Below are 22,523 nucleotides of genomic sequence, written 5' to 3' on the forward strand. Positions count from 1 at the left end.
AGAGATAGAGACTAGGGACGGAGAAAACCACACAACTCGTAATGACAATGTGAGATCGTATTCTGCAACTCAGCCCATTCAAATCATCGCTTTGAACGTCCGACCCCTTGGGCTGGGAGTCACACTGCGCCTGCGCCACTGCGCGGCGTGGTTGCCTGGAAACCGCGTCACCGACGGCCTTCATTTTGGTCTCCTTTGACCATGGCCAAATTCGTGATCGCGGGTGAGTGATCCCCGCAACCGTCCACAGATGATTCAGAATGCCAACAGCAGCTCCCGAGGCCGCTAGTCAGTGACCTTCTGTGCTAACAGCTCCAGCCTCTGGACCGACCACCTCAGGCTTTTTCTTTCTTTCTTTCTTTCTTTCTTTCTTTCTTTCTTTCTTTTTTTTCGATACTGGAAGTTAAACCCAGGGGTATGCTACCTCCTAGCCACACCCACGGCCCTATGCTTTAATCCTTTTGAAACAGGACCTCACGAAGTTGCGGAGGGCCTCACTAAGTAGCTGAGGCTGGCCGGGAACCTGCGATCCTCCTGCCTCAGCCTCCTAAGTACTGCACCTCAAGCTTTCTTATACATGGTTTGGACAGCAACAGGCGCCAAGCTTTGCTCAATACTGAACATACAACGGGTTTGCATCCCAGACCTCGGGAAGTTTTCATTCTCGTGGGGAACAAAAGCTTGTAAAGAAGTACTTTTGATATGGTGAGATTACTGTATGGAGAGATGCACAGGCCTCTGGGAAAATATGCCCCTAATCTCGGGGTGGGAGCAAGGTGAGCACAGGATATCAGTAGGGGGCCTGTTATAGGAGCTGAGTTGTGAAGGTTTGGTTTAGAAAGGCTATTGCAGATAAAGGCAGAGACGAAAAGCCTCATGGTCTAAACGAGGACCTGAATATGGGGGCAAGAACAGGACCTGGAGCTAGAGCTACAGGAGCCAAAGCCAGATTCTTGCACCCCACCTATACCCCCCCAAAATGTGCTTGAACTGTATCTTGAAAGCAACAGGAAGTTGCTTAAAGCTTTTAGACAGGAGGGTATCCTTCATGGGTTTGCATTTTAGGAAGCCTGTCTTGGCAGCAGTGGGTGGGGAGACTGGAAGTATGTATCAACAGCAAGGAAGCCACTGAGGGGTTTTACTGCAAACGGCTCCTATACCTTCTTCCCCTTCTCAGCAAGTTTCTTAAAAGAATTGACTGCTTCTATATCTCCAGTACTTCATTCCATCTGGCTTCTACTGCCTTCTGATGGAAACTTCCCTCACTGAATCACCAATTATTTTTACAAAAGCTGTTCAGTTTGGTCTTACTTCTCTGATACATGAAACACAAGTGACATGTACCATCTGCCTAAATATCTATTTCCTTTGCTTCTTCATTGAGAAGAATATTTTTGAGCACTGACTGACTATGCTGGGAAGACTATGGAAAACTTACAGGGGACATTGTGTGTGTGTTCATATCAGACAGGATGCTAGAGGAATGGTGCCAGGGGACCTTGGTCAGGTAAGGGCTTCCCAGAAGAGGTTTTCAGCAGATTCCTGAAAGATGAGAATTACCTAGCAGAGAAGAGGTAGGGAGGAGCAATTTAAGCATGTGTGGCAGGGGTGAGGTTTGAGTGAGGTGAGCTAGTTTGGTGCTAGAGAGTATACAGTAAGCACAAAATTGAAATAAGCTTAGTAGTCTGGAGCAGAAAGTACAAGAAAGAGGATGGTATAATTTGAGGCCAGAGAGAGAGAATATAGATTCTTCTGAGCTACATTCAGTAGTTTAGACTTTATCCAAATTACCTGGAAATTTTTTGGAAAAGGAGAGCAAAATCAAGTTTGCATTTTATCCAAGTGTTAAGGCTGTGGTGTGGGGGGAGGAAGGCTGAATGCTAAGAGACCAGTCGGAATACTGGCACCATAGAGCAGGAGGAAGTTGATGGTGGCCTGCCTTAGCATGATGAACAGTGGAAATGGAGAGGGGTAAATGGGCTGGAGAGGTGATAGGGAGTCAGAATCTGTAGAACTGGATATCTAATTGGGCGGAGGAAGAAAGGGAAGGGAGAAGTTAAAAATCACTCCCAAGTAGTAGTTGGGATAACTGGGTGAATGAGGAGTCATTGGAAAAAAATTAGCTGAAGAATCGGCTTAATATTCTGGATACTCTTAGTACCCTTAAATTACTAGGGAAGTGGGCATAAAACATAGAAGGAGGTCCCATATTTGGTAAGAGGCCAGTGACAAAATACATCATACACCTGCTGACCACCTGAGACATTTAGAAAGAGATAGAAAAATACAGGGGTATATAGGCATCTAGACACCGAGATAGGTTGGAGTTGGAAATATGAATTGCTGCTTGAAACCAAGGTAGTGGAGGTTAGCCAAGAAGAATATATACGGTGTAAAGATAAGATGCCTCACAGAATGATATCTTTTAATGGATTCAAAATAGAATGGAAACCTTCGAGATATAAAGAAGAGTAGCCAGAGAAGTAGAAGGAACCCCTGCAGAGTGCCCCACTATACTGTGAAAGGGTACCAGAAGGAAGTGCTGCCAAGGGTCAACACAAAAGGATCAGGAAATTATTTATTGGATTTAGTGACACTAAGGTCTTTAGAAACCAGCCAGTGAATTATGGGATTAGCTAGATTGCAGTGTGATGAGAACGTCAAGTAGAGAACTGAGGATGGTCGTGTGGAGGATATTAAAGAAGTTATAATAGAAAAGGGCATGTAGGGCTTTTTGTTTTCTAGCACAGGAGAAGCAAGAATAGCTCAAGCACATTTAAATATGTTGGAAAGGTGGCATTAAAGTTAGATAAGACTCTGAGGAAGATAATCAGTTGAGCAAGATTCCTAAGAGGGCAGCAGAGGGTGGGATTCAGAGCACAAAATGTAGGATTAGACAGAGACAGGAGATGGGATTCCTCTTCCATTAAAACTAGAAAAGAGGACAGGATTAGTCCAAGTGCAGACAGGTTTGCAGGTTTGATGGCAAGAGATTGGGGATTTCCCAACTGATGGTTTTTTGTGTTTGGCATGTTTCAGTTTTTGTAAAGTAAAAAAGCAAGATTGTCTTCATTCTTCTCCATTTTCTTCTTCCTCTTCTCTTCTCCCCCTTTCCTGAGGACTGAACCCAGGGCCTTGCATGTGCTTGGCACACAATACATTCCACTACTGAGCTACATCCCCAGATGTCTGTTGCACCTGTCTCTTGTCTTCTGATAATGCACAGGAATGATGTGGAAGGAGAAACGATTTAGAATAAGTGGTCAAAAAAGTTGGAATAGTTATTGTGGAGACAGACAAGATTGCCGGTGAGGGAAACAGAGGGACCTCCAGGCAGAGTTAAGGGCCATTAGGTCTGAGGACCTTGAATTTACAACGATGCCCTCTGCTTGTTGCGCGATGTTTCTCCAGTGGTGCCTAGCAGATGAGACCCAGGGGAGAGAAGGCAGGTAACTGCACTCATACAGGGTGGAGGGTTTTACCAGCCTGATGTTCCAGAAGGATGGTAGGGCCAGACCACTTAAGATGTGAGTCATAGAGTGATGTGATGTTAAGAACCATGGGTTTGAACTAGACAGGGAAGCTAACAGAGGTAGACTGAGAAAGGTTGATGGCCTAGGAGTTCCCATGAGCTTGAGAAACTAATTATTTGGATTAATAGAGGAAGAATATTATGGGAAAGGTTCTGCACTTGGCCGGGCCTTCCTACTCTGCTTCACACCCAGTCCCATTCCCTGTGGCTGATTTAACTTCTTATGTATTGATGCCTGAAAAATATGTAGTTAAAGCATTTACATGGCCTGAACTTAAGACTCACTTAGCTGCTGCCTGTCGGTTATATACAATTACGTATACTACAGATACCTCCAACTGCACTTGTCCGGAATTCACTTCTCATCGATGATTTCTCTCTAATAATGTCAAGATTATCCACATAAGCCAGAAAATAAAAGTCATTCCAGATTTTTCTCTCTCCCTCAGTTTCTCCCTCTCCTGCAACTATAAGCCAAACATCAAATACCCTGCCTTTGAGGGGCTTCTAGTGGGTAGTTCATTGTTAATACTTCATGCTTAATTGGTTGTATATGGCAGCCTTTTAATATCATTAACATCAGACGTTTATGTTATGACAATCTATACCATCATTTTACATTATAAAATTATAAACAACTATGATTAATCCCTTAATTATATGGAAAATACTTATTATATATGATAATATGTCCTGTATTTCTAGCAGATGAGATATGATGAAAGAAAACATTTGAACTCTCATAGGTAGAGCAGACTGTCCATATTATGCTAAAGCAGAACTTCTGGCAGACTATTTGCAGAAGAACCTTCCTGATTTTCAGATATATAAAATTACACAACACCCTGATGTTTGGGAGGTAAGAAGCCTTTAAAGTTTGTTAAACTCACATATGTTCAAAATATGTTCTCTAATTTGATGAAATATTAGCTAGTCTATCATATTGGTATCTAGTGATGAATGTTCACATACTAATGGTCCCTAAATATTAGTAAAAAAAAAAGAATCTCTAACCACTCTCAAAATGTTATTTATATTCTTCATGATACCTAATAGAACAAACGAAACCCTAATGATAAGTAGATTAGGCTTGGCTCTTCCACCACTACCAAGAATCCAGGTAGCTTACACTGCACTTTTCATTGCCCTTCATACTGATTTCTAATGGCATGAGGACTTATTTATTTGAAATATCCACCTCTGTGACTGGGTCACTCCACAAACAGACTTGAAGATGGAGATTCTGATGCTGGGGCTGTATTGGAAAGTGTTCTTGGAAACAAGTGCTGAGAAGAAATGAGGGCATCAGGATTGGGCAAAGAGAGAAGTGATACAGCTACAACAGCAGGCTCTGACAGTCCTCCAGGGAACTTATGTTGGGACAGCCTTTCAGAGATATCTTCTGTTTTAGGAAAGATATCCGAGCTTCTATACTCACTCATCAGCCAGTCACCTGATGTGGGCTACCCCTGTTTCAAGGACTTAACTTTAAGTAATGGAATGCCCAAGAGAGAGACTTAGCAGTAAGCCTTCAGCCCTCAGTACACCTGGTGGGTGAGGAAATGAGAAGGGGAACCTGGGCTCTATGTGACAGCATCTGCTATAGTCCACGCCTTGTGCCTCTGGACCCTCATGCTCCATATAATAAGTTCAGACCATCTGGAAATAGCTCCTCCAGGGATTTTGGTTGGCATCTTTCCCTGGGAAACTTCACAGAGGGAAAGTTAGTCAAATGAACTATATTCTCCACTGCATTACAGTGTCCGGGTCAAACTGACACTCATTACCTGTCTTCTCTGCTATCCATTGTAGATTAACTTCACCATCCACTGGTTTAGGAGACTTATCAGGTATGATGACCAAGGTCTGATTCTTCAAGTGATCTGAGCCCTAGTCCTTTTTCAGAATATGCTATGCTTGTCCATTTATTGTCAAAATCAAACAGGGCAACACCAAATATGTCCTAATGGATAAACTAGATGCTAAACATATTTTACTGCTCACAATGGGTAATACCTACCCTATATGCTTTTGATCAGCAGGGCCAATTACCTCTGCCAGGAAAATTCTTCCGTGCCAGTTCTGGCATTTCTGTTTCATTTAGCTTGAGTCATTGCTTTTTTTTTTTTATTGGTGCATTGTAATGGTGCATGATAGTGAGATTCATAATGGATTCAGCTTTCTCCAAGCTTCTGAGAGTCATTCTAGAAACACGTTATCACCATCTTCTGAGTCCTACCAAGGCATGTATTCATATTCCCGGTTTGTGGAAGAGTGACTCATACTGATAAATTGCCCTTGTCCGGCTTGTTGTCCCACCCTTTGAGGGTCCAGTCCCATACATATTTTCCCAGCTCCTGCAGGGATGTCAGCATATTCTGCTTAGTGCTGAGGGTCCTTCCAGGTAGAGTCCCTTTCTTCCTTACCCTCAGCATTTTGCAGGCCAGGCTGTGCTGTTACTACAAAGACCATGGTGGGATCCCACAGTTGTGCTATTTGCTTTAAGATGGCATAAAAGAAGCTCGGAGATCTTTAACATCAACAAGAGGGATTAGTTCCCAGAGTTTTACTTGTAAGATAGCTTCATTAAACATGCCTCTGATTACATGTTTTTTAAAACCATTGTCCTGTACTTTACCGATAAGAATATTACTTCCTATCTCTACTCAGATCTTATCATTGGAAGGACTAGTATATGCAAAGCTGATAATGATAATTTAAACTTTTCTGAACTTTTTCAGAAACACTCAGATTACTTTTAGTTCATTAATCCAGTGTAAACCATATAAACCGTGCCCACAGATTTGAAAAGCAATATCAAGATTTATATGGCCCTAGAACTAGAAGTATCTCATATGTAATACAAATAGGAAGAAAATTAATCATTTTTAAATCATCAAGTTAGAACACCTGGCTTCTCTTTAAGTTAAACACTTGCACTCCAGGTCTTCACTGAAAAAAGAGAATATTCTTACTTATTAATGTGTTACTTGAATTATCATTATTATCTACATTTACATTTACTGTTTATAGATATCTAAAGTGTATTATGTAGACATAATGATACTAAAACAAGCTGTTATTTTGGTGTTGGAGTCCTAAAGAATTGAATTCTCTGGCAGATTTAACATGGGACTTTTCTTGGAATATCATTCAATAGGAGTGGCTGAAAGAGGTGTGTGCAAAGAATAAGTGGAGTCACAAAACTTCCCCCATCATCTGGAGAGAGCTGCTGGATCGTGGAGGAAAGGGTTTACTTTTGGGAGGCTATAATGAGTTCCTGGAGCATGCCCAGGTACGTAAACTAAGTTGGTTTATCTGTTAAAAATCATCATTCTCTTGCATTATTTTATGTTTCAAATATCTTGCTTTCTGAGACATTCCCTCACCTTTCCAGCCCATTCTGACTTTGCATAAAAACTTTCCATTTTGGCCAAAGCTAGGTAATGACTGCTCTCTGAGGCAGACTTTGCCTTCCTCCATGTTTAGCTTTACTATGGCGTCACTTCCAGCATGATGACTGAGCTGATGATGATAATTGCTCAAGAGAACCTACAGGCTCATATAAAACAGGAGGTGGAGAAAGAAGCCCTGAAGGATCTCATCAGCCCCTTACAGGTCTGGATCACCAGGTGGGATAGTCAACCCCCAGGATTTATGGGGTTGGCTTTTTTATTTTTAGAAAGAACAGTGATGCTGGGTAAATTCTATAATGGAAGAATACCTGAATGTTAGATTTCAGGTATATGTGTGTGTGCACATACATGTATAGGTATATAGCTATATGTGTATAATGTATGTACTGTGTTTGAGTTCTAGGTTTTACACATATAAACACATGTGTACACACACACACACACACACACACACACACACACACACTTAATTACAGAATGGCTGTCATGGCAAGTTTCTATCTCTGGCACTTGCTCTCCCTGACCATTGCTTTCTCCCTCTTTTCCACTTGCTAGTTTCCCTTGAAGTTCCCGTAGCACTCACTCACTCACTCACAGTACTCACTCCCCTCAGCTCCTCCTTCCTTCCTCCTTCTCAAATTTGCTTCTCAGTGCTTGAAGTCTGGGGTACATGCAGTCTTTGTTGTGTCTGTCCCTCCCTTTCGCCCTTCCTTCCTTCCTTTCTGCATTCTGTGCCTTTCCTGCTCACTCTCTCCCTCCTCTTCTCCTTCCCACCCCTCAGTCTGTCTCTCATACTTTCCTTCTCACTACTCTGTGTCCTAATATGTATACCTACTTTAGAAACTAACTGTTACTATGAAATAGTACAAATAGGAAAGAATTGAGAATTGTGCAATAGACACGTATGGCCCTATCAATCACCTAGATCTAATAAATGCCACATTTATGAAGGATTAACCTGATGTGGACACAGTTGAGAACTCCATTGTGCCCATCCCCAAGCCCATCGTGAGCACCGGCACTGCTCTCACGCATTTCCAAGCTCTCTACAGTTGACTATCACAGAAATCGAAGGCCCAGAACCTTGCTGAATGTGGTTACAGATGCACCATACACAGCCTGTGCTAATCCTCGCTATCTCTGTTAAGAATTGAGAAAAGAGAGCCCTTTCCCAAAAAAGATGCCATTATTCTGTAGATGAGTATAAAATAAGAGATCTATGGCTAATGGAAACATGCTTTTATCTTTTCAAGAGAAAATGTAAAATTGTCACTAGAATAATTGGTGCAGTTCTCTGAAATTTTGCTTTCTCCATATGGGGAATTATATTTCATTCAGAAAGTCTAATGCACAGGTGCCTTTCTAACTTGAGATTGCTGTAAGATGCCTATAGCAAGAAGAGGCTAGTAGTGAGTTTTTCTTTGTTCTATTTCCCATTCCTAGTCTTAAAACTTTCCACCCGGCTGTGTGAATGCTTACTTAAAAACATGAAATCATCCCATCAACACACATAGAAAAATATCTATTAGAAATAAATGCTTAATATTAGTCCTCTATTGGAAGAATAGTTGGCAAAAATTTTCTCCCATCCTGTTGGCTCTGTTGGGGTTCTTGATAGTTTCCTTTGCTGTACAGAAGTTCTTCAGTTTTATGAAATCCCACATATTGATCCTCCTTTTAATTTCTTGTGCCTTTGGGGTCTTGTTGAGAAAGCTTTTACCTATGCCTGTGTGTTACAGTGCTGGACTTAGGCCCTCTTCAAGGAGCCTGAAGGTCTCTGGTCTGACTTCCAAGTCTTTGATCCATCATGAGTTTACTCTTGTGCAGGTTGAGAAAATGGGGTTTATTTCCATTTTTCTGCATATGGTTAACCAGTTTTGCCAACACTATTTGTTGAAGAGTCTCTTTTTTCAAGTTCATGTTTTTGGCCCCTTTGTCAAAAATCAGTTGGCCATAGTATGCGGAGTTGTTTCTGAGACTTCAATTCTTGTCCATTGGTCTCTGTGTCTGTTTTTGTGCCAGTACCATGCTGGGTTTTTTTTTTTTTTTATGGCATTGTAGTATAGTCTAAAGTCAGGAATTGTGATTCTTCCTGCAAAGTTCTTGTTGCTGAGAACTACTTTGGCTATTCTGGGTTTTTTGTTATTCCAAATGATTTTTTGTTTGTTTGTTTTGGTGGTACTGGGGTTCCTGGAAGCCCTTCTACCTCCGGGCTACACTCCCAGACCTATTTTTTTTTTAATTTATGTTTATTTGGAAACAGGGTCTCTTAAGCCAGCGCGGCTGACTTCGAACCTGCGCGATCCTCCTGTCTCTGCCTCCCAAGCACGGGGATTACAAGCGCCCAGCTCCAAATGAATTTAAAGACTGGTTTTTCTATGTCTGTGGGAATGACCTTGGTAAAAATTTAATGAGAATTGCGTTGAATCTGTCGATCACGTTTAGAAGAATGGCCATTTTGATGATATTTATTCTGCCTATCCAAGAACATTCACAAGCATATCAAAGTCAATCACTAAGCCAAACATGAGTAGGAGGGAGGGGGGAGGAAAGAGTGTAGGAATTGGGAAAAAGCTAAATGAGTGATGTGTGCATGTATGCCTCTGCCATCTTGTACTCTATTAAGATGTATGACTACAATGTACCAATAAAAAAACTTTTTAAAAAAAAAAAAAGAAAGAAATGCTTAACAGGACAAAAGGTCTAACCATTCTTGATCCGAATCTGAATTTGTATCAGCGCCACGAATCCCGTCTGCCAGCACCTCATTCCCATCCTGACCAGCGGTGAAGTGTTCGGGATGCACACAGAAATCAGCCTCATTCTCTTTGAGAGCAAATGGACAGAAGACTTGGACAGCCTGGTGACAGAGGCGGCGGAGATGGCGTCGCCGCTGCTCCGCGGCGTGTCCAGCTGCACGCAGGCAGAGGAGGCCTTCCGCCAGGCGCACGTGGTCCTCATCCTAGACGAGCACGTGGAGCAGGAGGTGCACAGCCTGGAAGACTGTCTGCGAAGGCAGCTGTCTGTGTGCCGCCTCTTCGGAAACCTAATCGAGAAGAACGCCCACGACTCCGTTAAGGTCATCGTGGGAGGAAAAACCTTTGTGAATCTTAAAACATTTTTGCTTATGAAACATGCCCCAAGCATTGCGCACAACATCATCGCTGTGGCGCTGGGGGTGGAAGGCCAAGCGAAAGCTGAGATGGCCAGGAAACTGAAAACCACACCCTCGCGTGAGTGCACTCTGCGCCGTGACCTCTGACACTTGATTTCAGGTGGCTGGGTGTAAGCCGCGCCTCCTAGGATATTTCTGGGTGTCTGGAATGGTAGTCGGAGGAGAGACAAAGACCTTCTCCTTTGATATAATTACAGTAGCTCCCCCCACATTCAGGGGAATGCATTCCAAGACCCCCAGTACATGCCAGACACCAGGGATAGTACTAGATGTTTGTGCTAGGGTTTCCTCTGTTTCCTCAGCTATAAAATGAGAGTGTTAACAGCACCTCCCTCCTGGAACTGATGTGAAGATTCAATGAAATAATATTTCTAAAGTGCTTAGAGCACTGCCTAGCACGTGTAACATTCTCAAGAATGTTAAACTTATCAATAGTTTATGATATCTAGCCAGTTTCTGTTCCTATTAATATCTGAACCGGTAGACATCAGCATGTGAAGATGAGTCTGGATCACAAAATGGATGACTATATTTGAAGGGTGAATCGTATTTGATATATTTTAGCTCTTTGTGCCCTTAGATGGAGCCTCTGCAGCAGTGTCCCCTGGGAGTGGACGGTGGAGCAAGGCATTGCCTCGAGCAAAATGGGGAAGACAGGAGACCTGAGCCTAGGTGTTTCCATATCCCAGCCATGAAAGGCATCAGCGAGTCCCCAACAGAGTTCTGCCACTTCTTTACAATGATGCCCTAGAAATCACAACTTCTGGTCTCTTGCATGCATATCTTTAATGTATTACCTCCAGGGCCAGTATAAAACTCAGCCAAATTAATGTTAAAATTATTCCGTGGGAAATGAAACATTTTCTAACCATTTTGTCTTTGTCATGAACCTTATAAATGTAGACATTGACTTATCACAAAAGATCAATAATGTACTGATGAAAGGTGTCAAGAAGAGGCAGTGATAAAAAATGTAAAACAAGGTGTGTGTGTTGGGTGAGGGCACAGAGTTTTCAGCCAGAAAGCTGCTCTCTTGTGGGTCTGCTGGTGTCATAATTCTAAGCTCTGCTCTATGCAAAGAAATAAGCATGTAAGAAGAAGGGAGAACAAGAAAAAAAATAGAGGAAAGCTAGAAAGAGGAAGGAGACATTAAATGGTGCAGTCGTCACAGAATATCTGTACAATAGGAAGGAGAAACTCGGCAACAACAGAAACAGAGTTAAGCAAAATGGTGTGAAGGAAATCATGCCAGGACCACTCCAGGTACAAGTGGGGAACAAGCCATTTCAGATCAACCCCAATTTCAGTTCCCACACAGCCCTATTTCTCAGATCGTGTGTGTTGGCTTAGTGGGACTCCTCCTGCATTTTAAGTGGAGGAAGGTCAACTCATAGTGACTAAGGTCAGATAAAGAGCTCTTTTTTTAATTCTCGCATAACTGAAAAGCACCAGAGGTATCCTTATTTAAGGCACAGCTGAACCTCAGGCCCACTTGTCCTTCTCATGGCCCATCCTTCCCCTTGGCTTCATTCTCAGGTGGAAAAATGGCCAATGGTACCCCTGACTCATATGATCAGAACCTACCTACCTACCTGGGAGAAAGAGGGGTTTCTTTCCTATTTGTTTATAGAAAAAGGAGCACACTCATGGGCCAGGCTCAGACCACATGCCCATCTCTTAACAGATCATTGTGGTCCAGAGGATGGAATCTGTGTCTGGTGCCTATTGCAAGGCCTCAGGCATAAGAACAGTTTCATCCAAACCACACAGACTGAAATTGGAGAAAGGTAGTTACTTGAAGAGAAAACATTAAGAAAGAAAGAAAGAGAAGGAAAACTGAGGAAGAAAATCAGCAGATGTTCATTAATTTTCTGTATTTGGAGCTATAAGTAGCTACAAATCCAATAAGAAAAAGGAGACCTGGTGAGGTTAAAAGGATTTTCTAACCTCTAGGAAGGACATCTTTATGCTTACCTGGTGCTGAAGAAATGTTTTGCCCATGTGGATCCCATGGACTTTAGCCCTGTCACCTTCCCATCCATCCTTTCTCCAAGGAAGGTGAGGCAGCTGATGGAGGGACCCAGATGCACATGACCAGCTCTCCTGAAAGCAGCCATTTTGGTGAGGGAGAGAACGTCAGAGAACAAAGTAGACTTTGATGGTCACCTACCCGACAACATCCCCACCCTCCTCTCTCTAGCTGGTCTCTTGCTGAGGTCCAAACAGTCACTTTTTGTCTTAGCTTCTCTTGCAAGCTGGGAGTGATTGAGTGATATAGCATGGGTCTCCTAGGAAGTATTTTTCACTCCTTGAAAAGAAAAGGCCAAAGAGAAAGCCCTTACCCTATTCTTCTCCCTACTGCCTGTCTTTGAACACAATTGTGTGAGAACACGATAGCTGGAGCTGCTGCGACCCTCTTACAGCCACGAGAGGAAGGCCAGCCAGGAGAATCATATCTTTAAATTGGTGGTCCAGCAAGTCACTGCTTACATTGACTTGTCACCCCAGAAAAGTAAACTCCTTCTACTTAAGGCAAGTCAGCCCAATATTCTGTTACTTGAAACTAAAAACAATCTTACTTCCTACAAGAGAATAGGAAAAACTTAATCCCCATGATGGGAGGTGGTGTGTCCTTATAGGAGAATTAATAATTGAAGTGAATAAATTAATATGTATGTAAACTTATTGCATGTTGCATTCAATATTCCTAGAATATATACAATTGTAGAATTTTATTAAGTACCAATCTCTTTTTCTCTAACCCATATCCTTTTGGTTTTCTTTAGAAAAATAGATATTATAACAGTATATATAATTGTCTTCTCACTCATTCCCTCCAACCCTATGATTTGGGTCTGAATTTTTTTCTAAACCTGGTACCTAGAAGGGTCTTCAACATAGAATATAATTCATAACTATTAGTTGACTAGGTGTTCTCCAGGGTCCTGTTATTACAACACCTTCATTTTGTAGGAGATAAACCCCACTCAGAGAGTTAAGTCATTTGCCTGAATGTCTTTTCCTTTAAATTTAATTAGTGCATTGCAATTATATATCAGAGTGAGGTTCATTGTGATAAAAACATACATGCACGTAGCTCTTGGTGCATTTCACTCCACATCTCACCCCACCCTCCTCCTCCCCCCACATGTTAATGAAATTGATAGTAATACCTTCATATATTGCCATTGTATTATTTGAACAGTTTCCTTCTCCGGTTCTCCTTCTTTTCCACCCCAAATCCTTCTCCTAATCCCCTTCCATTATTCTACAGGTCTCTCTCTGCATTAAAGGTCCTTATGTTCCCTATTTCTCTCTAGCTTCCACATAGGACAGAAAAACATACAACCCTTGACTTTCTGAGAGTTATCTCACATAGCAGAGTATTCTCCAGTTGCAGCAATGGAAGTTTAGGGGAGGAGACTTGATGAAGGAAATACTTGCATCGATGTTATATTCATATATGAAAGTATCAGTGCTAATCTCAATATCATGTGCAGAGAAGGGGAAGAGTGGAGGGGCCAGGGGGAAGCTCACCAAGTTCTGTGTGCATGTATGTCCCTATCTGAACTTCATTATGATATGTGATTACAGTACACCAATAAAGCATATTAAAAGGAATATTCTCCAGTTCCACCCATTTTCTACAAGTTATATAATTTTCTTCTTTATGGCTGAGTAGAATTCAAATTGTGTTTATATACCATATTTTATTAATCCATTCTAGAATCAGAGTCACCTTGCCAGAATCAAAGTAGATAAAAACTCAATCTCTCTCTCTCTGTCTCTCTCTCTCGATTCCCTCCCTCCCTTTTCATCTCTCTATGTCTATCTCTGTCACTAAATGACAACAAAATAATAAAGTTAATACTAATCTCAGTGATATAATTTTCAGTATCCATTTCTTTTAGGGAACATTACAATATTTCTTAATCATATACTTAATCATATACTCATCTTATTCAACCATTCATAGAACATTATTAGGGATTGCCAGACCCTGGCCATTAGGGTAATCCACAATGTTTACATAGTTTCAGGGAGTATAAACTTTAACTCATTTTATAGCAAACGGACCAATCCTGAAATAAACAAACATACAAACAGAAAATGAGCTCCAGGTAACTTTTTACATTAATATACTTTATTGTGATTATTTTATTTCTATTTCTCTCAGGCATCAAAGATGTGATAATTTGGGGTAATATCACTGGAAATAACTATGTCGATCTGAGGAAAGCAAGGGTTTACAGATATGAGAGTGCCATTTGGGGACCTCCTCAATATTCCCGACCTATTTTAAACTTGATTTTTGACAGGTATAATATACTTCTAAGTGAACTATACTAACAATGTTATATAAATGTTTAATATTATCTTTATAATAAGCTATAAGTATTGCATTACTTATACTCATATTTGTCTGTACTCATATTTGTTCACACTTTCTATTTAAAAAAAAAACATAGAAAACCCCACAGACTCAACAAGTTGGTCCCAACCCTTACTTATCTTATTTTTGAAATTATGGATTTTTATATTTCAGATTATCTTTAAAGTAGTTCATATGCTCCATTGAAGTTATCTCTAAAACAAGTATATGTAAAGGGAGTTAATGTAAAGACAGAAAGGTATATCCAAGTTGACATTAGTTGAAACATTTCAAGAAAGAGGACTTAAAAATGAAGAGCAGTCCAGGCCAGGCTGGGTGTTGTGTCCCACGAGAGGCAGAACTGAGAGGTGGTGAGGCGCACGGTCCTGGGACCAGGCCACCTGGGTTGGGATTCTTACTTAGCGACTTAGCCGTGTGGTTTCAGAGAAGTTACTTAACCTCTTTAGGCCTTGGTTTCTCTCCATCTACCGAATGGGAATGGTAGTATAGGTAGCCCACATTGGGTCATTGGGAGCATGGAATGGATGAATCCAAGTAGAGCACAGTAAACACCAGCATGCTGATGAGGCAGAGGGGGAGAAATGGGCAGCCGTGATTTTTAAGCATTTTTAAAATCTCTGCAGCATTTCCTCTCAGACCACAGAACCTGCCTGAGTGCCTCAGCATGCTGCTTCCAGATCCATGCTCCTGGAGCCTAGGCCTCTGTGCACGCTGCCTGCTTGGGGCCGAGCCACCTGGAGCTGTGTCGCATGCTACCCCATTGCAGGGCAGCCCTTTAACACTGGCTGTGGTCCAGCCAGACTGTTCTCTGAGTTCAGACTTCAAACCGTAAAAACATGATTATTTCCCTGAGTCTCAAAGTAAATAATTGAATGCTTTATAAAATCCTTTATTTTATTTATTTATTTATTTATTTATTTATTTATTTATTGGTGGTACTGGGGTTTCTGGAAGCCCTTCTACCTCTGGGCTACACTCCCAGACAGACAGACAAATATATATATATATATTTTTTTTTTTTTTTTTTTTTTTAAACAGGGTCTCTTAAGCCAGCGAGGCTGGCTCCGAACCAGCACGATCCTCCTGTCTCTGCCTCCCAAGCGCGGGGATTACAAGCATGTGCCACCACTCCCGGCATTGAAAAATTATTTTAAATGAAGGGTCCCACTGGTTCCAAGATAGCATCTGCATAGGACAAATTCTTGTAATGAAAGCAATGGTTTCTCAAGTTTCTTAACAACTTTTCTATGTTCCATATTTATATCATTATTTTTAGTTTGAAATTTGAGGATTCCTTGCTGCTACATTTTATTATTTGTTCATGGACATTTTATGAAGGCACTTGAAGAAAGGGTACATGAAGTCATAGTTCCATGTTGCTTATAAATATAGTTCTTTGTAATTAATCCTATTGTGCTAGGAAGCATTCTTTTTCATTTCCATTCCTCTCCCCATTGTCAAATTGTTTCGTTGTCTCTCTGTAGTGACTGGGTAAAAAGAGAATTTGTGATAACTCTTAAAAAATTGAGCGCCACAGGAAAACAATTTGGAAGCATTTTAGCTGCACACAGTATCTCCACTACGTTGAAGTATTGGTACCATGGCTCACCGCCTGGGGAGATCGTGTCTTTAGGAGTACTCAGTGAAGGTAAAGCAGGATTCTTCCTATTATCTTCCTATCTTGTAATATTTAAGAACTTTTAGCCTGGCATAGTGGCACACATCTGTAATCCCAGTATTTGGGGGGTTGAGACAGGAAGATCGTAGATTCAAGGCCAACCTAAGCAACTTAGTGATATCCTCAATTTAGCAAGACCCTGTTTGAAACAAAAATAAAATAGGGCTAGGGGTGTAGCTCAGACTTAGAATATCCCTGAGTTCAATCCTCAGCACTACAAAAAAAGAAAAACAAAGACCTCTTATCTGGGCCTTACTATGATCTCTAAGCTTTCCGAACTTGTATGATACCATTTTCATTTAAATTCTTTTATTCACTCAAAAACTCAACAATATTTTGCATGAATGTACTGGGAACACAAATAGGAATTTACCTGGACCCTGTCTCCATGAAACTTACAATAAAGGAGATCCAGACACATAAACAGTCCAGTAGAGTTTTTCTCACTGTACCTAGCCAAGAAAGAGAAAGCAAGGTCTGTTCTACACAGGCAGCAGGAAGAGTCAGACATCTTCATAAAGGAGACTACTGCAGGAAGCTATAAAGTCTGAGAGAAGAGCTCTGCTTACAGAGCCCTAGGAGCAGAGACACAGAGCAGGACACGACAGAGTGCAGGACCCAGACCTCAGGGACCCACACAGCACTGGGAACTTGAAAAGGTTGCTGCCTGTCAACAAGTACTGCAGGGAAATGTTTACAGCATTGATATTTTAATCAGCCAAAAACCATTCCGAAGTCTTCTGCCATTTTTACAAAACAGGAAAGAGAACACTAATGTTTTGTCCTCTTAGGTTCGGCCTAGAGCATCTCTCCCTGTGTGCTTCCTAAATGAGCTTCTTTGCTCCCAGAGCTCCAGACCTGGCCCTGTCTTCCAGCCTGTGAAACGTGGCCACCTGGACATGGCGCTGTCCCTCAGCCCAACAGACACCAAACTGAACTTACTGTCGTGCTTCCCAGTCTGATCCACCGCTTGATTCCTTGCTTTTTCAGCAGAACCACCATCTTCTCCTTTGTTCCAGTGACTTTGGTGCAGTTCGCGGGTCTCTCTCAAAATCCCCTATGTCGTGATTCATCATACTCACACAACATTTTGTTCCTCCATTAGAAAGCATCTCTGATCTTCCGTTTTTAGTTGCGTTTATCCCCTTCACTGGAGCGTCTACACTCTGAGAGCAGGCCCTCTGGGCCATCATTCCACGCCTTCACGGGAGGAGCATTTTTTATGGTAGTCACCCAGTGAATCTTGAAGTGAAGGGGCAGAAACATTGCTACAGCATGAATTCAAATCAGTATTTTACCTTTGTAGGCATACAGAGGTTTTAAATTGGCATTTAAAACCTTATCTTTATTTATACAAAGTTGAATTAATCTCTGTAGGAATTTCAGTCAAAAATGAATAATGTAATACTGAGGGGAGAGAGAGGAATCACCATTACCTGTCTCCCTGGAATCATCTCTTTAGGTGAACTTTCATACATTGTCTGTCCATAAGGCTAGTTTATAGATAAAAACAAATATGGAATGGGTAAAAGACCTGGAGAGCCCTCTAAAGATCCTGGTTTCTTGACTATCTTGGTGTTTTGGTTTGGTTTTTACCCTATCAACTACATTTTTGGTGCCTGGAACAGGTAATTTTCTTACTTGACTAAGGCACTAAAAAGGGTGACGAATTTTTTATGAAAGGTACTCAGTAATAAATGTTGTCAGTCTTTTTATTTAGGGAACATTCATTTGGGGACTGGAAGCAGCAAGAAAATAAGTAATTTTCCCACTTGGTTCTTTCCCTTCCCGGCCCTTCAGACCCTGGCAACATGACTGCCTTAGTCGGGTAGAAGAGCAAAAGGCCAGATTGGAAAAATGACACAGGCTCACACAGAGTGTCATGAAAAACTGGGAAACAGACACAAGAAAGAGATACAAGGGTTAGCTAAGGAAAGACTGCATTGACCTTCTCGATGCGAGAGAAACAGGACAATTGTCAGAACCTGAATGGGTGCTTAGTCCAGCCTTCTAGTTGGCCATCATGAGGCATCTCCAAAAAGCTGATTCCATCACTATCATGAAAATTCGTGTGTTACATATGTTCTGTTCTATAATTCTTAATCAGAACAGTTTGTTTTCCTGAATTCTTTTGTTCTGCTTTGCTTTGTGTTTGTTCGTGGCAGGCCAGTTTGGTATTCCTGAAGGGATTGTCTTTTCTATGCCCGTGAAATTTGAGAATGGAACATGGATGGTTCTTACAGACCTTGAAGATGTTAAAATAAGTGAAAAAATAATGACCAGAATGACAAGTGACCTAATTCAGGTAATATCAGAACACATTCAAGGGAACTGACTGAAATGATCTTAAACTGATTCCTCTCGGCAAGGTATACATTGGTGTTCTGGGACTTTGATTTGCATCTTATTCCTAAGAATAACGAAGCAACAAAAGTTTGAGGAAATCAGCAGAACACTGCTCATTTGGTTATATAATGTCTTGTATGTCGAAATATTTTTCATTTATTTAAAAATGAAGAATAAAAGCATTTTTCTACTAAAGATTGTTATTAATTGTGTTCATTTTATTCTCTGATTATGAAACTTGTCTACAGGAGAAGCGTATTGCACTTGGAGAAGCAACAATTTTTCAACCATGCAAGTCAGGTAAGCTCTTGGAGGTGATGTTTCACTGGCCTGCTGTTAAACAAATATTAAATACTTGTTAAAAGTGAATCACTATTGGCACATGCTTGTAATCCCCAGGCTTGGAAGGTGGAGACAGAAGAATCACGCAGGTTTGAACAAAGCCAGCCTTGCTGGCTTAAGAGACCCTGTTTCATATATATATATATATATATATATATATATATATATATATGTATGTATGTATGTATGTATGTATGTATGTATGTATAATAGGTCTGGGAGTGTAGCCCAGAGGTAGAAAGGTTCCATCCTCAGTATCACCAAAAAATCACTATTAATATAGATAGCTGTAATTCATATTTTGTTCTTTTTAAACTAAATTACTGACAAACTGCCAAGTTAAGTGTGTCTTTTGAAATAAAACATCTCATAAGAATGCTAAGGAAATCACCTCTTAAAAACATATGACCTTATAAATTTTTATACATCATATTTATTGGAGCTACATATTTCTAGAACTACTATAACAAATTGCTACAACCTGGGTGCCATAACACAGCAGAAATTTATTTGCCTATAGCTCAAGAAAATAGAAGACCTAAATTAAGGTGTCAATGGAGCCATGTTCCGTCTGAAGGAAGAATACTTCTTTGCCTCTTCTAGCTTCTGCTGGCAATATTTGGTATATGTGGCTTGTAGTTACATCATTCCAATCGCTGCCTTCATTGTATGTCCGTTTTTTTCTCTGTGTCTATGTTTCCAAATCTCTCTTCCATAAGGATACCAGTCATTGCATTTAGAACCCACCCTAATCCAGTATGACCCCATCTAAAATTAATTATATCTGCTAAGATTCTGTTTCCAATAAGATCACATCTATAAGTTCCAGGGGTTAGGACTACCACATAGCTTTTTGGAAACACAATTTAAACTACAAAGTAAACTATATTTACTTTTAGATAACTTTATTTAAAAAAAACAGTAAATTTCAATAAGCCTATTTTCCTCATTAGCATTTTCTCTAATCCCAAAATCACAAGGAAGTGCTGTCGTCTTTCAATTTCTTTCTCTTAAAATTTCATCATAAACGTAGAAATAAATTCATTTATGAAAAGAGCTTTTATCAAATGTTTTTTGGAGTGCAGCATTCATTTTATTCCACTCTTAAAATTAAAAATTACATTTTATTTATGGATTGCTGACTATACGCTAGTGCTAAGAGCTGAGAATACAGGAGTGAATATGACAGACCAAATCTTCTGCTCTTAGAACCTGCAGCCCATCAGGGGCCACTCATTGTACAAATGACTGTACTGTGGTGATTCTTATGAATGAGAAGTACAGGGTACTGCGCTGTGAGCTTAGGCCTGGGGGTAGAAGGGAAGAAATTAGGTCAGGAAACCACAGGTTGCCTTGTTGAGGTGGGGGGGGGGGGTTAAATGTCCAAGGTCTTCAGAGATGGAGCTGATGGATGGAGCCACAAGGTATAGATGAGAGAGCTCTGGATGGTATCTGGATAGAGAATGACAGCATCAGGAGCAGCTGACAAAGGCATAAGAGAGGAGTTGGTCAGAGAGAAACAAGATGAGCCCCTGAAGTTGGCCAAGCATGTGACTGGTTTGTAAAACATCCTGAAATGAGGTGAAACTGTTTGCAGAAAGTGGTAAGAGTATAGAACAATGACAGGAGGAAGAGACAAGATGAGAAGCAATAGAAATTTAAGAGATGTAATTATCAAGCCTTGGTGGTGGGTTGGCTCTAGGGAGTCCCAAAAGGCCTCAGGCTTCTTTTGGCTGAACAACTGGGTAGATTTACTTAGAGGAAAGAAATGGTAAAAGAACATTATTATGAAGATTTGAAGAAGCATGAGAATGTGGGATAGTGAGTTGTGTGCATGCAAACCTCTATGTGTGACATTGGTAGGGCAGAGAGGGCAGAAATGAGACCAGAGTAAAAAGAGGGAGCCACCATCTTACCATGGAGCTCACGTGCTTAGTGCTGTGGGCCAGAGGAGCGTGCAAGATGCCTGAGAGCAACAGGAAAACCCCAGCAGGACTCTGCAGTGCTGCAAGGGAAGAAGAGGTTAAAAAGAGAGGGTTTTTTCCATTAGGAGGGAACAACATATACAAAGGTAAAGAAGTAAGAAAGAACTTTGAGTGAACTGCCAATTCATTCTCTCTGGGAAACAGCATTTGAGGTGCAGAACATCTGGAATCAGAGAAGTGACTGGGAGCTTTGTTAAAACCAGTGTCATTGTAGGCAGGAGAGAAACTGGGGCTGATTCTGCATTTAGAATGATTGCTGTGTCTACAAGAGAAAGAATGAATCAAAGGAGGAGAGACAAGAAACAGGAAGACCAGTTCTGCTCTGGAGGAATAAGATCCTTAGCCAAGCAATGATCTTGGGGACGTAGATTAAAGAAGTGGAGCTAGAGTCTTAGACAGAGGACCAGAGAGGGCCCAGAGGAGCCAAGAACGCGCCCAGCGTTTTTGGCATCGGGAGGCATGGCAGTGTCACTTTCTGAGGGTGATTGTCCCCAGCAGTAGCCACACACAGGTTGGGCTGGGCGTGTGGAGCTATGGTCTCTTCAGCCTCGGTGGCTGGGTCTGGAGCAACTGGATTTCCTGGGCTGGCTGCTGCTACTGCCCCTGTCATTTGCTTTTCGTGCTGAGTCATGGAAATGACTGGGAAGATGTGGTTACAGTAGGAATAGATAGAGGTGAAGGAGCCTGTAAGTGCAAATGTCTGGACTGTGATAGCCACATGTCTACGGAGCCCACGAGAGTCTTGGGTCTGGCATGAGGACATAGAGTGGCTGGCAGCTGGTACTCCTCAGAAGGAGCTGATCACCTTGGCAATTTCCTAGAGGAGATCCTGAGTCACTAGGGAGGAAGACGTCTTAGCTGCATGATTTCTCCAACTCTTTAGATTGGGTTCCATGTTCATGATTTACACATTCAAAAATAGAAATAGGTGGATGGTTATCTGGATGGCTGGGTGGATGTTGATATCTAACTACCATTAAACAGGGCAGGGGAGTAAGAAGGGCCCCTAAGACCACAGAGAACAGGAGCCCCAGGGCACAGCATCAATTTCTTTTTTATATAATGAGTTTATATAATGAGAAATACAGAAGACAGTTATAGCCCCATGCCATTCAGGAGTGGCATGGGGGAGTGGTCCAAATGAATTCACCCAGCATCAATTTCAAAGCAGCAATTCAGAGGCTCAAGGGAAGGGGAGGAGGGAAAGGCCACAGGGTGCAGGCTGGGAGAGTACAAGCAAGCAGGCAGTGAGACCAGGGCCTAAGGGGCAAACTCGGATTTAGGCTGGGGCCCCAGGAAGGAGGTAAAACTCCAATATTATTGATAAAGATGGGAGAGAGAAATGACCCAGAAAATCCACAGAATTTTGTTTTCAGAGCTGAGTTTTCAGTAGAAGTGAGACACCAGAACCTGTAGGGACTCCAGTGTCCTACCCAGGGGTTCCCTAAAAGGACAGCCTCCTGGATGCAGGCGTGGAACCCTACATGCATGACTTGTAGGAAACCCCCAGGTATTGGCATGTACTGCCACCCCATACAGTGAGAAGAAATGCAAACTAGAATAAATACAAGAGTAAAAACAACACTACTGCATGTTCCAGCCAAATTCTGAAGTTTCCCATGCTGACTTTTTTTGGAGTATTAAATTTTTTTAAGT

General features: G+C 41.5%; 1 protein-coding gene across 1 annotated transcript in view; it reads left to right on the forward strand.

The window, feature by feature from the left end:
* Nucleotides 1-201: 201 nt before the first annotated feature.
* Nucleotides 202-22,523, forward strand: part of MDH1B (malate dehydrogenase 1B) — a gene marked incomplete at both ends in the record, with an annotated part of 32,571 nt that continues 10,249 nt past the window's right edge. The window contains 9 exons of the mRNA XM_080689340.1: nucleotides 202-227; nucleotides 4,283-4,391; nucleotides 6,693-6,827; nucleotides 7,022-7,164; nucleotides 9,688-10,181; nucleotides 14,301-14,442; nucleotides 16,001-16,164; nucleotides 18,360-18,499; nucleotides 18,789-18,840. Of these exons, the coding sequence (XP_080545466.1) occupies nucleotides 202-227; nucleotides 4,283-4,391; nucleotides 6,693-6,827; nucleotides 7,022-7,164; nucleotides 9,688-10,181; nucleotides 14,301-14,442; nucleotides 16,001-16,164; nucleotides 18,360-18,499; nucleotides 18,789-18,840 (1,405 nt within the window). The remainder of the gene's footprint in view (nucleotides 228-4,282; nucleotides 4,392-6,692; nucleotides 6,828-7,021; nucleotides 7,165-9,687; nucleotides 10,182-14,300; nucleotides 14,443-16,000; nucleotides 16,165-18,359; nucleotides 18,500-18,788; nucleotides 18,841-22,523) is intronic.

This window comes from Muscardinus avellanarius (assembly GCF_963383645.1).
Source record: "Muscardinus avellanarius genome assembly, chromosome: 2".
In the NCBI taxonomy this organism is placed as follows: domain Eukaryota; kingdom Metazoa; phylum Chordata; class Mammalia; order Rodentia; family Gliridae; genus Muscardinus; species Muscardinus avellanarius.